The 15,070-nt window shown below is 41.0% G+C and overlaps 1 protein-coding gene across 4 annotated transcripts; it reads right to left on the reverse strand.

The window, feature by feature from the left end:
• Positions 1-18: 18 nt before the first annotated feature.
• PGS1 (Phosphatidylglycerophosphate synthase 1) lies at positions 19-14,212 on the reverse strand. 4 transcript variants are annotated; one of them, XM_065452001.2, is made up of 11 exons: positions 14,029-14,212; positions 12,844-12,990; positions 11,936-12,013; positions 10,129-10,314; positions 8,574-8,701; positions 7,062-7,243; positions 4,753-4,907; positions 3,951-4,103; positions 3,013-3,232; positions 1,757-1,839; positions 19-231 (listed from the first exon to the last, which is right to left on the reverse strand). In XM_065452001.2, exons 2-11 carry the CDS (start codon positions 12,964-12,966, stop codon positions 112-114), a joined length of 1,428 nt encoding a protein of 475 aa, XP_065308073.2. In that variant the 5' UTR covers positions 12,967-12,990; positions 14,029-14,212; the 3' UTR covers positions 19-111. The 4 variants fall into 4 exon arrangements, with proteins under 4 accessions (XP_065308073.2, XP_065308075.2, XP_065308076.2 ...); XM_065452003.2 differs by lacking the exon at positions 14,029-14,212 and adding an exon at positions 13,805-13,927; XM_065452004.2 differs by lacking the exon at positions 14,029-14,212 and adding an exon at positions 13,596-13,694.
• Between the last annotated feature and the right edge of the window lie 858 nt (positions 14,213-15,070).

The following is a 15,070-nucleotide window of genomic DNA, read 5'->3' on the forward strand; positions in this document are numbered from 1 at the left end:
ACTGCAACTCTGAAGACATGTGATTTAAAATGTTTATTTTATTCAATTAGTTTATTAACCTATAGACATGATGCAGGTGTGGCGTCTGATTCTTATGTGTGATGCATATGCTCAGAAGAGCGGCCGGAACAGTGGCATAAGAAGCCGGACCCAGAAAGGCACGTGACGGCTTGGGTTTTGAAATGTGGCGAGGGAGACGGGTGCTGCAAGGTCGTACAGCCTCTGCTGCTCCTGCAAACGAAAGAACAAGCAAAACAAATGTTTACGGACTGAGTGAGAAGGCTTAGAATTGGGCATTTCAGTAATCCATTAACTTCAGCAGGACAGTACAAAAGTCAAATCTTGTTACAATGAAGTTGTGACCAAAAAAATCAATTTTGTTATACCTGATATCCTTTATAAGCAAATACATTTATTGCATGCTGATATTGACGAGAAAAGTCTTATATTTGCTTCCCTATATCCAATAATTTGATATATGCAATAATTCGTTATATCCGACAATTCGCTATAACCATGTGCGTTATATCAAGGTTTGACTATTCAAAAAAGAAACTAACACCCAGCCGAATGAAAAAGGACAACACACTGATCTCCAACAAAGGCTTATTTAAATGAAACATATGTGTGCAAATTAGTGCACCTTCAGCATGCTCAGTAGGACGTCTGTTTTCAAGGAAAGAGCAGTGAAAGTAAGAAGATATCATCGGTGATGTTGAGGCATAGAAGATATAAATAAAATTATTTTTCATTAAAAGCGGGTGATCATTTCTGTCCCTTCTTCTGACTATTTTTTTTTAACTGGCCTTCTTGGGCCTTCAGAAAGGACTGTGACAGAGCCTAGCCAGCTGCCCTAATACCACATTTTTTGATAACCCAGAAAGATACAGAGGAAACAAAACAGAAATAATGAGAGAGAAGCAATGTACGTATATATGTCTGCTAAAAGCATGACATTTTAGCATCACATGATATGAGACCTGCTCTGGTGTCTAAATGAGGTCGCCCGCGATAGAGTGACCTCGGGTTGAATAATCGTGCAAATGGGTATCTGAGCTGCTGCCCTATTCTAAAATTTTTGTGCTCCAGCTTCTTCATATATTCGTGCTTTGTCCATGCACATATAGTATGGTACTCTATTAAAGGGTACGTACACCTAATTGGAATTCCAGCACCAATTACAACTAAGAATAGATAAGGAGATGTCTAGAATGATCACATGTCCATCAATGTCTGCCTAATGCATCATATCAGCCACCAATTTATTTTTAATACGAAGACTTCTCACAGTTATGCAAAATTGAATGCTAAATTGGTGTTCCATTTAAGAGTCTACCTTACTGCACCTCCGTATTCTCTCTAAAGCATTAGAAGGTTGTATTTCCCACAAAGAAATTTTTTTTCAGCATTGAGTTGTTGCAGTGGAAAATGTGCTGTCACTCGAAACACAGATTGCAGGAGTAGCTGAATGTATCCAGCTGAGTTTGACGCAACTATGAATTAGCAGACAATTTGAAGCTACTGAAACGTAGCCACTGATTGGCTAGATCATTAACTCTTGCCAACTTGCAATCATACTGCACCCAATGTTGGGCCTAACTGAGTTTTTCAAGTAATAATTAAATGATGCTTTTGAATGGAACACAAATTGAACGCCAAGAACTATTCTATTTGCATATAAAGCCCTGAATATTTGCACACCTCTATCAGATTATGATAGGAAACTAACAAAAATATTATAAACAGTACTACTTACGTGGTTCAGCTGCCTCTGAAGTTTCTCATTGGTCGTCACAATGGCAACTTGTGCTTCGAGATCTTGGTGGACTGACCGGAAACCTGCACGTTCATCAAGGAAGGCAAAGAAAAAGACAGGTTTTATGGAATAATTGTTTGTGGGGACAATGAAAGATTACATTAGGAGACCACAAGAGGCCATGCAAATTTCCTAATTTCATCACACCACCAAATTTTCCGCTATCCTCAACTTCGCTTCCCTTCCCTTGGCATCCATTCTGTAGCTCAAATGGTCTAGTGGCTATCTGCCCTATGCATTACATGACCTGCCTAGCTCCATTTTAGCGCAATAGCGTTAAGGGCCCCTCGTTGCATAAAATCCGGCGTCGGCGTCTTGCGTAATAATAAGTAAAATAATTCCGAACCACGACCACACAGGCCCTCCACGTGGTGCAGAGGCGTTAGTGAACGAAATGAATTCCTCAAAGTAAGATGTGACAGAAAAATCATAAAGTACAACCTAAAAACAACCTACAGAATTGATAGCATTGGAATGTAAGTTGACTATACCTGAAAACATAATTCTGTTACGTGGAAACGCAAACATAACCCCCTTTTCCAGCATTTCTACCACTCACAGAGCGGAGCGCTGTGCTTGGTTTCCTGCAACAACACCATGCAGATGGCACTTGCCTCCGCGCATCCGTGGCCCACACAAGAGGCCACATTTCTACCATTCTACCAGAAAGTTCGCTTGCTCACCTTCGTGTACAGCGTTCACCAGCAGTGTTTCCTGGTAAACATTACAGTTACATAAGCTGCAGCTGCCGGGAACCGTGAGAAGCAGTGAGGGATCTTTGAATGCTATCACGTTCCACTCTTAAAGGTGAAGCTTAAGCGTCCTCCAAATGTTTTTTCTCTTAATGCCAACTAGAAATTGGTTATCCCTGTTTGCTTTCTGATCCACGCCACTCTTCCTGTTCCTTGATTTCATGCTTATCATTTTTCATTTTATTGCTCATTGTGCAGTCTTTAACTACATGTCAAGCTTCTTTGTTAAACTCCAAGTTTCTGCCCATTATGTCGGTGCTGACAGAATGCCATGATCACTGAATTTTCTTTTCAAGGTTAACAGTAAATTGGCAGCTGTAACTTGCTAATGCCTGTACAATAGTCCTGACCATTGTGCACATTAAAACAAGAAAGCAAACAAGAGTTTCCGGTGCTGTCTATTGGTCTCCTGTTTCAAAACAAGGCCTGTAAAAAAGCCCTCACCAAAGTTTGGCGAGCCAATGAGAGATAGGCATGGCCATGGCTGGCCGTCTCTCCACAGCCACAGTCCCTTGCCATGAAAAGTCCACTGGGGCCGCTCGTACTCGCCAACCTGAACATGACCGTGGGACGGCCCGACTCGTAGGAAGAACTGGCGCAGTAAATGCGTGTACACAGTCGGGATCACGCCACTGATGCCCTCGGCACCATAGAAGCCGTTCACCTGCAAATCCAGATGCATTGGTGGTGTTGGTCGTCGAGCAAGTGATGAAAATATCAGAGCCTGAGATAAGACTTGAGACTACAGCTGGACCTTCATATTACAAATACCATGAATTAAGTTTTAAATTTGGCTGATGACACTTTAACTGAATTGGTTTTCTATGGCTATAACAAAACTTGAAATACAACATCTATAGCAATATCAGTTACAGTGTGAAAAAAATACAAGAGAACTTTGAGCTGACAGCTCAGAATGTGTATTCTGGTAGCAAAAATTCGCAACCCCCAGAAACAGCAACTTGTGACTACATCTTGGAATGGCAGTTATTAGGTTACAATCCCAATGTATTGCACTGTGCTAGTGCTTTGTTTCTGCATTTTTTTTCAGAGATCTGATTATGATCTTTTTTTTTGCTATCAATGTGTACTTTTATAGTAACTATTAGATGTAATGAGGGCCTCTTAATGTCGATTGTAGCTTTGATTTAACACTAGCAGTGAATATCTAAACCTTAAGCCATAAGTCAGAATATTAACAAACAGTGAACTAACAGTGAACCCTTACTACAGCAAGCAGTAATTATCTACCTAAATTCTCCACACCTTTTGTTATGGAAAAGCCATCATATACGAATGCTGCCAGCTAAGTGATTGCTGCAACCAAATGCAAAGCTGACATACTACCATATAGTTAGACAAGCGCTGGAGCTATAGGTCACCTTGGGTGAGGCAACGAGGAGGTCGAAGCGTGAACTTTGATTGTTGAGAATGATGTTAGAGTAGCGCTCCGTAAGGTTGAAGTAGCCTGTTGCAAGCCGCAACGTTGATCTCGCTGGGGCATGGGCGAGCAATCGCTCAGTAACAACTTGGTCCTGCAAAGAAGCAATACTGTATAAGTTTTCTGCCTTTCTTCTTTTTTTAAACTTGAAGCCATGTGTTACGAGCGAATGCACCAAAAACTATCCCGAAGAAATTTTTCGTGCTTGCTCTGAGCTTCTTGCACCAAATGTCCCTGTTCAGCGACCGCACTCTGCACTGGTTTCTATTGGGACTTTAATACCAAGCTGTTTGCAATTGAACTCTATGCTGTATATGAACCGCATTTTTCATTTCCTCCTCTGGTTGTCTGAAAGGCCTAAAAGACATGTTAAGCATAAAACAACAGTCAATTATCACTCATGTAAACAGCAATTACCGCTATATTAACAAAAGCCTAAAATAGCAATGGCAGGTTTACTTAGCTGGTTTTATAAAATTTCTGTACACTGCCTTCAATGACCGGAAATGTGCGACGTCGTGAAAAGGAAATGTAAGCTGCAGTACAATCACAGATAAAGGTTCCGTAAACAATAGGTGAGATTAAAGAAACAATTCTTCACAATCTCAGCATGCAGTCTGAAAGTGAGGCATACAATATGCACCTAGCTTGCATGATCGCTGAGGGGCACGCATAAATTCTGGGCTTGCGATTTCTTCCATGGCTCTCATGCTCTGTACATTTCCAAGAACTGCTCTGCATACCTGAGTGATGCCTAGTGGTGCCATCTGGAGCAGTGGAAAGACCCAAGTGTCAGCCGAAGCACCACCTCGACTTGGTGCCGGAGCTGTCTCCCTGTTTGGCTTGATGAGCTTAGACAACCGCTGGTTCGCAGCAGACACAAATGCTTGTTGGTCACCTGAAACAGAGGTTTACAAAAGAATACTTGAGTGCTGCAGTGGAACCATTTGCTCATTCCTTCAGGCACCGTGGGCACAACTGTGCACACCAAGACATCGCATGAAAAGCAAAAGTGTTGACGAAAAATAAAATTTAAGACGTGTTGTGTACGTCTTGGAACGCTTTCTGTTGGGTCTGTGCTGCAAGTGAGAATAATATGTGCGAAGTTTTGTAGTAAAACGACTGGGAAGATAGACATAACCTCGGTGCCAGTAGGTCGTCATGTATAGGAGGTTAATTTCTCTCATTGTTTTTCAGAATCTTTTTACATCACGCATATATGTCTAGTGGCTGGTTGCGCGCTTTCCTAGCATGGCATAGATACAATAGTTGGTGTTCTCACATCTGGCGTTCCTGTGGTTAGTTGTCGCATGGAGAGTCCACTTGCTGCAAACTTGACAAAACTCACTGAAGGATTAAAAATTCCTAATCCGTTCTGCAGCTCTACACTTTTTGTGATTCTGAAGGTGCAAGAAATGTATATAGTCCAAAGAAGTTTTCTATTAATGGACAATACTAATTGGTGTCTGAATAGGTTAAAGCTATCGGCACAGAAAGTGATGCAAGGACAGGCAAGACTACAGCATAAACAGAGCGCATTGCCTACATTCTAGTTGTTTTTTGTCCTCGTCTGTGTATGCTGCGCTGATAGGTAATATGTGTTTGCAATTCTAACTCGGCCAGATCGGCATTTCAATAGTTAAAAAAACTGCGGCAAAATTTGTAGCTGCAGCCCAAAATGATTTTTCCTGCCTTTTGTCATGTTTTCCTCACTCTAGCACGCCGTCACAGAAAGTCACGTTCCATTCGTTATTGCCCTGAGCTGCGCCAGTTTGCTTCTGTGCTAAGCTTATATCTACCTAAGGTCTTCACAGCATGAACAATTGTCACATCAACTGCCAATCGGTCCAAACTTTTGTTTTCTATTCTTTGATGTCAGTTCCTTTCTTGACTGTGCAATGGGCTATAAGGGAACTTGCACTGCAAGGTTCCAGATCTGTAATTTTGACCACCTGGTGTTCTTTAAAGGGACATTAAAGAGAAAAGTAAGTTAAGCTTAGTAAATTACCCTTCTACAATACCAAAAGAACTGCCACTCTTAACACGAGAAGGGGCTTGGCAAGCTAGAAAAGATGCAAGAATGAAAGAGACATGGCAATGCCACTCTGAATATCTTGCAGGAGCTCACCATGACACCATGAATTTTTAAGGCATCTGCCCAGGTCTAGTCAATTTTTTATTAGTAACGTATCAATACGTTAGAGAGTTTTAGATTAGGGGACGTAAGCTGTACCCATGTGTTGAGGGACGCAAAATGCTGGCTGGGAGTACAAAAGAACCCAAAGCAAGCACAAAAGGACATGAAGAGCCCACAAGAAATGCTTGCGTCCCCTAACCTAAAGCTTATTACGCAATTTTAAGACACAACCAAGGATGGAAACAAGGTTTTAGGTGCCTTTCCTGTCCTCAAATCTCTTTTTTCCGCCCTTGGTTGCATCTTAACTTGGCGTAATAAGATGAACCAACTATCCCAGCAACAAGAATATATTACCTAAAGTGCCCTATTGCATCCTAAAACAGCCAATTACTGAAATTAGCAAGTTTCAAGAAAGCTTATGAAAACAAAGAGATTTTGAAAACATTTTCGAGTACAATGACCCAACATACAGAAAAATAACTTGAAATCCATGACATCACACTGATGTGCCAGCACTGGGGCTTAAATGTAAAGAATCAGGTTTAATGAACGAAGTTATGACCCAACATTTTGGTGCTAATAAGCAATGTAATTCCATTAAATTAACAAAAATGCAGTTTTCAAAGAATACTCTGTCATTCTAAATTGACTCAGTGTACCTCATTAGTATCTATTTAATGTCTAGCTATATCATGGTATACAAGCGTTGTTGGGTTCCACCCCCATTGGAATGCCGCAGCTGCGAGTGGGGACAACCTGTGACCTCATGCTCTGTAGTAGAACACCACAGCCATTGAACCTCTCCACAGTGGGTAGCAATTTTTTTCACACGCGGAAGATGTGTAATGACTATATTGCAGATTTATTTCCTGTCTCTATATATTTTTTCACATTCGTCTTTGTCTTTTTCACTACCTTTGAAAGGATGAACTTTGAAACTGGTATGAACGCAAACAGAGTCGTCCCCTTGGAGCTGCAGGGAGAACGACGACACCGTTTGCACGACATGAGAAAAGTAGTCGGCAAGGTGCGGACAGTTGCGGAAGACCACGTAGCGGTCCTGCCGGTTCCTGAAGTACTGGTCACTCAAATTGGCCCTGTGAGGAAGGAAGAAAGAAAAAGATAAAGAAGAGAGAGAGGGGAAGGTGTAAATGTTATGCTAATGCAGTTGGCACATCAAATGACACCCATACTTGAACCTTCAGCAGACTGAGGTACAGAGAATACATTGAAGCCCTTCTAAGGTGACTGTGAAGAGAACACTGTTTATTACAAATTCAATTTCTACACACAATAGTGATGCACAACTATTGGTAAATTGATTATCAATAGAATTCGATAGTGTAAAGAAGATTCTCGATAGTATCAACAACACTATTCAGAGCATTACAATATTTTTATATGACATATAAATAATGTAACAAAAGCTTTGACAGTGGTACTACATATGGGTAAAATATTGCCCCAGTTAGGTAGTGAAAATGTGATCGATAGTTTTACAATTGTTCAATAGTGATATTACCAGAAATGCTGCAATAACTGACCACCAATAATGCTCAATTGATGCAAATGTAAACAGGGAAATATCACAAAGTTTACATCGCAGTGTTTAGGTGCATAGTATGTCACGTGATTTTACACTGTCAATAGCATACTTGATAGTGCCACAGATATTAATAACATGCTATCAATTGTACTATCGGTGATATACATCAATGGTACTATTTATAATTTCTGTACTAATTGGTGGATAATTATCTAACTATATACTGATAGAACTATTGATAGTTTTGCATCACTAATACTGCACATAATGATGTTCATGCCTGAATCATTGTCACTGTAAGATACAATTAAGAATATGGAGCCCTTATAAGATGAACCTGAATCTCATCTTACAAGAAGCTCTGCTATACAGAACCAAGGAGAAACTGATCGGGCTAGGTGGAAAATACTAGAAGTAGGCTTTTATACTACATTAGATTGCCCTACACAAAATGGCTGGCTTTTCGCTCATGCTAGAAAATGTGCCGAGAGAATTTAGTAAGGAAGAGATGGTTGCAAGGATATTGGCGCCAACTTGGGTGTTCCTGATTTATTTCCAGTTCTAGGATGGCGTCTGCCCCGATGTATGGGTCAAACGAGACGTGCAGAGATGTGCCTATTGGGGCTATACTCATTCAGTTTAGCAAAGAATTTGCTTTATAGTAGGGTTAGCATTAAATGCACATCAGCCTGCAGAGTATTGTCAGAAAGAAAAAAAAAACGGAAACCAGGAGGGCTGCAAGATATGCAATAAACTTTAGTATCCACAATCCTCAGTATTCCTTTTCATGTACTCAGACGTTACTAACGAGTGTGGCAACAAGCATAAAAAAAGATAAATGAAAATTAGCAGACAACAGCAGGTATAAATGACCTGCTCACCCACTCAGGATGAGGGTGTCATCGAACAGGTAGACCTTGAGGTGACTCAGTCCAAGCGTCTCATTCCAACGTGCTGGTAGGAGCCAGCGTATGAGGCCGCGGAGCCGTGGACTGTGGTAGAGCGCCACCTGTGAAAGATGAGTGCCGATGTGCAGGTTCCTGTCAGTACTAGAAATGCTTGCCTGCTCAATCCAATTCGCGCTCTCAATAGATGAAACTTGAGTAGAGTCAAACCTTGATTTAACAAACATGTACATAATGATTTATCGGATATAACAGAGAAAATACAAAAAAAAATTGCCAATATCAGCACATAACAAATATATGTTTGTAACAAATACTAGATATAACACAGACATTTTTTTGTCGGCTGATGCTTCGCTGTTGTGACAGTTGGCTGTACAGCATCCAGGATCAAGTTGTGCATCACACATATTGCATCAACAGGAGCTGATGAAAATACACTAGAATCATTAAACGGAACTGAAATGGACAGAAAACCTGTTCCGTTTATCTGAAGTTTCCTTCAAGAGAAGAACACAAAAAATCGCAGACTGCTTTATTTGAAGAGCGTCTAAGTGTTTTGAGATTACTTTCATGAAAAGAGGAGATTTCACTATGATCTACTCGTAACATTGTAGCTTCTTTTGCGTAGGGTTTTGTTCATGTGCAAAGGATTCCAAAAGTTTCGGCAAAGTCTTTAGATTCAAAATAGCGCTGAAGACTCTCAATTGCACCTCTTGCCATCTGGTCCCAAAGGCTAACAAACACCGCACTTAATGGATTTAATTTTCTTCACTATTTATAGCATCATCATTTGGCATGTTCTTGTACTTTTCCTGTTCCATGCACGAATAACGTAGATGGCAGTGTTGGTCAAAGTTCTATACAAATTTCGGGAAAATATGGGTTCCATTTAATCCAGGTTTATTGACATTGTGCCTATGGGTGGCCAACCAAAGCTGATATCATTGTTCTGTTTATCCCGTATTTTCATTTAAGAGAGTTTCCTTTATCCGGAGTGCATTACAATAAATTTTCTCACTATTCAAGAAACATAGTTCCAGAAAAAAAAAATACATACAGTAATGCTATATATTGTAGTGATTACACCATGCCTAAAGTAGAATGAAATCAGCACGTATGTGGCTCTTGGAGAGCACCACAAATTGTGAATCATACTTTTGCAAACTATATGCAACAAAAGTAATTATTTTATGTAAACTGTAACTTAATTATACCTGCTCTAATTGCTCTATCACTTATAGTCGACACATATTCTGAAACAGTCAAATGAATTATCAGATATAAGGAAGTGAACATAACCTTTTCTCGCTGGTAACATATCAGCGGGTACTGAATATATGCTTACAATGAATATCGGATATAATGAAGATACGTTCATGCTGCATGTAACTTAGTTATAATCAGGCTTTACTATGTTTTTTGCTACCAGAATTTTTCAATTGCCAGAGACTAACAAAATGGACAGTCTCAATTTTTTACCCACTGCTTTCTTCAACTGAAGTGTTCACATCACAGGCAGACCACAAACCTGAACTTGGCCCGGGGATTCTGCAGGCTCCCCGTGGCTGCCACTACTGCTCGACGGGCCACCGAACTCTTGAAGCAGGGGCATCAAAAGCGTACGCGAGTTTATCTCGCCCCTCGATCCCCTGGTGTAGTCCAAGAGCACGCGAATCTCCACGTTGCGCCTGGCTGCCGCATGCAGTTCCGAGACCTGTGTCAAGAGTTCTTAAAGCTCTAACTCCAAGGAGCCTGATAATGTTCGCTACTTATAACAGACCACGGACGAATCGTGGTATCCAAAAGCTCACATTTAAAATACTTTAGGGACTGAACTCTCTTAGTAATCCTTGAGCTCACACATGACAGCTGCACTCCAAATCAATACAAGTGTGTTCACGACATTGCATTTAACCCTGTAATGCCCAATGTGTCATTTATGCCAGGCTGAATTTGATACATCGAAATGGTTATTTAAGCACGAGAAACTTAACTCATAGCCTATAGTGCCATTTCTTTATATGATGTAGCGAGTTTTTCAGTTGAGCATAGTTCAGTAAACCAATTACTAATAAACTTTTCACTAGGCTATTTTATTCAAATAACATGTCATGTTTTTTGTAAAGATGTGCTCTCTATGGCCAGAAACAATGGTGAACGAGTTATTCCCTTCACAGGGAACTGTGCTTGGGCATTATGGGGTTAATTAACAGTCTTGGTTTCAAAGACGGTTTGTTTAGGTTATCTAAAGCGAACAGCTTTCTATGCCTCTCACCCATTTTCTTCTCTAGTCGGACTTGACAATGAAAATGTTTGTTCATTTGTTCAGTCACTTACTCGCTTGTTCTGGCTATTCGCTTACACTGATTTTCATCGTTGATGGTTTCTGCACAATTTTCTTCTACTTGCTATATTCCCGTTTTAATTCCAGGTTTTATTGTATCTGTGAATATTAATATAACTGGTTTATTTTGCCTTGCATTAATTTTATGTGCTGCACTATAGTCAGCTGACATTTTTTGTCCAATATTTTATTCTCAGACAAGGCATAAGAGGAGGCAAGGCAATAATTTTCTGGCTTCACCACAGCCTCCTTTACACAATGCATATGACATTGAAACCTATTACGTTTTTTAATTCACATAGCCATAGACACATTGGTACATGTCCGGAACATGAATTCAGAAAAAAAAAAGGAAAAAAGGACGCCACATATCTGCTTGACATAACATATAAAAAAGGTCATGTACATCAGTTTACAAGTAAAAAAATGGCAATTAGAATAAGAATGTATCAAATCTAGAGAAATGCAACACAAATTAAAAGTATACACATCAGATACACTACATAACAATGTGATAATCGAAACTTTCCTTGCATAGCAACAACTGTGCAATAGTACATAGAACGAGTACAGTGTGATGGAGGCAGTTATCAATAAATAAATAAATAAATAAATCAATAAAAGCACATACCATTTAAACAATAAAAAGAAGCATAAAATAGAGGTTTACGTCATCACGGCAGGTGACATTGCTGTGATATGTCCATTCACCATGATCTTTTTTTGTGTGTGTATAGGAAGGCCACGTCTTAGTCAGGTGGTGTTCTGCCCGCCTCCCTTTTTTGGCTTGTAACCAATGAACCAAAATAAACGTATTATTATTATTATTATTATTATTATTATTATTATTATTATTACACCATGATGCATAGCGCAGAAATACCAACACAGTGGCATAAACGCAGGTATTGATACTATTCAAGATAATAGCAAACATGCTTACATTTTTGTAATGCCCATCAGGTGGCAAAGTGTTTCAGAGTATACTCACCAGGGCTTTCTCGAGTTCCCCATTGCCAAGGTAGAGAGAGGCCAGTACGATCCGTTTACTTGCAGATGCTGTCAGCTTCTGAAATGTTGGAAGGAATGGGAGAAAGGGTGCATCTGGTGCTCCGACATTCTGTTTTCTAATGTATGACTCATCTCACTTGAAACAGAAGGGAAAAGAAGGACCTCCTATAGCTGAACCACTTCTTGCACTGATGCTTCATCACAGTAATTGCCAATGCAAAGCCACACCAAGCTTAACAATATTGGTCACCTAGAACACTGGAGGACAACTGTATGTCAAGAAGACATACTTTGCATGCATGCAACCATTAATTACATTATCAGCTAACTGATTGTGGTTGAGATGCACCGATCCTCTGGAATTTACCTCCTTGCTCAAAATTAAGACAAAAATGTTCCTTGAGCTTTGAAAAGACATCTTCAGGCTAGCATTGGTCCTCAACTTGCATAATTAATACATTTATAAAGAGATTTACACATTGTGGTTATCTTGTGCTCGCACCTTTACAATCTCACCGCTCTGATACCTACATGGAATATATGCATATGGTAGTTGATTATTTTGTACTGTGACCCTGTATATAGTCATACTGTTTTGACTGAATTACTCAAAGTATGCATTAATTTGAGCTTTCATTGCTAACTTATGTTGCACTGTGTTCTTGTATGGGTACCAACTAGCCCACAGTTAGGGATCCAGATGCTGTAGAATTCTGACCAAGGGTAAACTGAACTAAGACCTACACCGCCAGCAAAAGCTGTGCAAGACAGCAGGAATTGATGGTACAGAAAGGCAGGTATACAAAACAATGCACACACGGGAGGAACGAGAAGGAAGTCTGGCATTTGTACTGTCTTACTTCTAATAGTTAGCAGCACCCCACATACCTTAAGGTGCTCATAGAACTGGTTTGGTTCATGCAGAACGGTGACGCTCTCGCCCGAAATGGTGAAACCGGGGCCGAACTTCCATAGCCAGTGGAAGTCCTCCATGGTCCCCGACGACTCCATCGATGGCTATAGTTGCAGTCCAGGCTGAAATTAAAATCAAACCTTTAATCGAATTATATTTCTTGCAGATGAATCGATGCATAAATAAAGCTAACTATATGTATAAAAGAAAGGGGTTGGCAACATTTAAGCGCCATTGTTAGCTCATGTTTAATCACTACAATAGCAGGTCATTTCTGAGTTCCACGGCTATGAACTGCACGCAGTTACCCAAGTGAAAATCTTGCTGTTTTTTAACTGGAATAAACAGTGCCAGTTGAAAACCAATTGGCGTGCCACTGGTTTAACGTAGTCCGAGTGCAGTGCTACTGGTCTTGAGCTAGGAATCCGCTCTGGCTGGAACTGCTACTCTATATATTATACATGCGTGTAAAATCGGAGCCAGTTTGTCAATGTGATCTATATGCAAGAAAAAAAAATTGTTTTTTTTGCCCGCGGTTTAAGTGCCAATAAAGACCACATTGTTCAATGATCTAGCCTCGTCTATATCAACTAGATTAGTGCTCACATAATTAAGCAAGCTCATCTGATTTTCACCATTTAACTGGGAATTAATACAAATTATGCCACATAAATCACGACTCAATCAACGCCAGGCCTGACAACGAATGTCAATTTGGAACCAAGACCTTTGTGGAGCTTTCAGGTTTTCCTCTCGAAAGGGTGAGCTGTAAGTGGGCGCCTAGCTTTTGCTGCACCACAAGCACGATCACTTTCGCTTAGCTCAGCTGAAACGTCCGTCGCAGTTAAAGCGCTGATCCAGGAAGTTCAAGCCTGCGATCCGCATTCTAGATACGATAACGTGAAACAACATCAAGCAAAGATGCGTCCTGATTACCTTGTCAGGAGCAGTGTTACGAATTGTGGAAGCATAGTGAAATGACGCAATTGCATAGCGCCGCAGTTTCCGAGTGCTAAGAAGCTATGGACCGTGTTCCAACACGCAAAACGTAGTGTTTCCTTCAGTCTGTTATCAGCTGAGTGCCTAACTATATTTTTACTGAGCGCTACGTTTGATTCAACCCACGATACACTGAAAATGAAGTAAAACGATGAACTTACACGAGAGGTGCCGGAGCGAGCACGCTTCTACCAGCAGAAGACAGCGTCGTTCATGAAAAAAGCGTGGGAGGCCGCTAGCATCGATAGCACTCCTAAGCAAAAACTGTTAAAACAAACCCACAAGCATTTGTCTATAGCAGGAAAACTTATAAAACTAATTTTATTTTTTTAATCACAAAAAAGCGTTGTTAGCACTTAACTAATGCCTCGCTTAACCCTTGCTCATTAAGCAAGGGACGAGAGTACTGAGAGAACCAAAACACTGTTGTGGGCCTCTTCGATTTTCACAGTCCTGGCAGCCCGCTGGTAGCCAGACGGCAGCCAGCTAGTTCCGGTTCTGACAGGAAGTCACGTGGGCTGGGATCCCAAGACAACCCGAACCTGCCCGAAGTTTGCAAAATCGAACGCCGGTACAGCTGGCCAAATGTAAACATGCTACCAGCATGGCAGCGCCCGTCGAGGCCGACGCGCGCTCGGCGTAGTCGGCTCATTTATGCGTTGCCACCTTGAAAATGTATAGTTGCATTCAGGAATACGATCGCATTCGCGCGACTCGTCGCAGGACGCGTACTGTGACAACCTCGCCTTGCGCAGCGCAACAGATGGCCTCCGACGCGGCAGATGACAAGACGCGAAATCGTGATTGTATACTCGAAAGCCTAGCTGGAAGATCCCTGTTCGCAGCGATCACGTCGCCCACCGGCGACATTGATGAGTTGGCGCTGTATCATCACAAGACATGAGAAAGCAGGTTATCGGGTACGTCTCATACGCATAAAATTTCGCGCCGACCTGCTTGGGCTTCGATTTCAGAAAGTTTGTTGTGGCTGATGGTGCTTCTCATTTAAGGAGCTGGTGCGTGAAAATGCACGTCGCCTGTGACCAGCGAAACGTTTTACACGAAAAACAACATTGGTCGCAATCATTAGAGCAATAAGCCAATGTACGTGTGTCTAAATGTACCGAGTGCAATCAGTGTATTATTAGATCAACGGCCTGCAGTTCGAACACATATCGGTTTCGAGCTGCCACCTAAGCATAC

This window comes from Dermacentor albipictus, chromosome 8, assembly GCF_038994185.2.
Source record: "Dermacentor albipictus isolate Rhodes 1998 colony chromosome 8, USDA_Dalb.pri_finalv2, whole genome shotgun sequence".
Lineage (NCBI taxonomy): Eukaryota > Metazoa > Arthropoda > Arachnida > Ixodida > Ixodidae > Dermacentor > Dermacentor albipictus.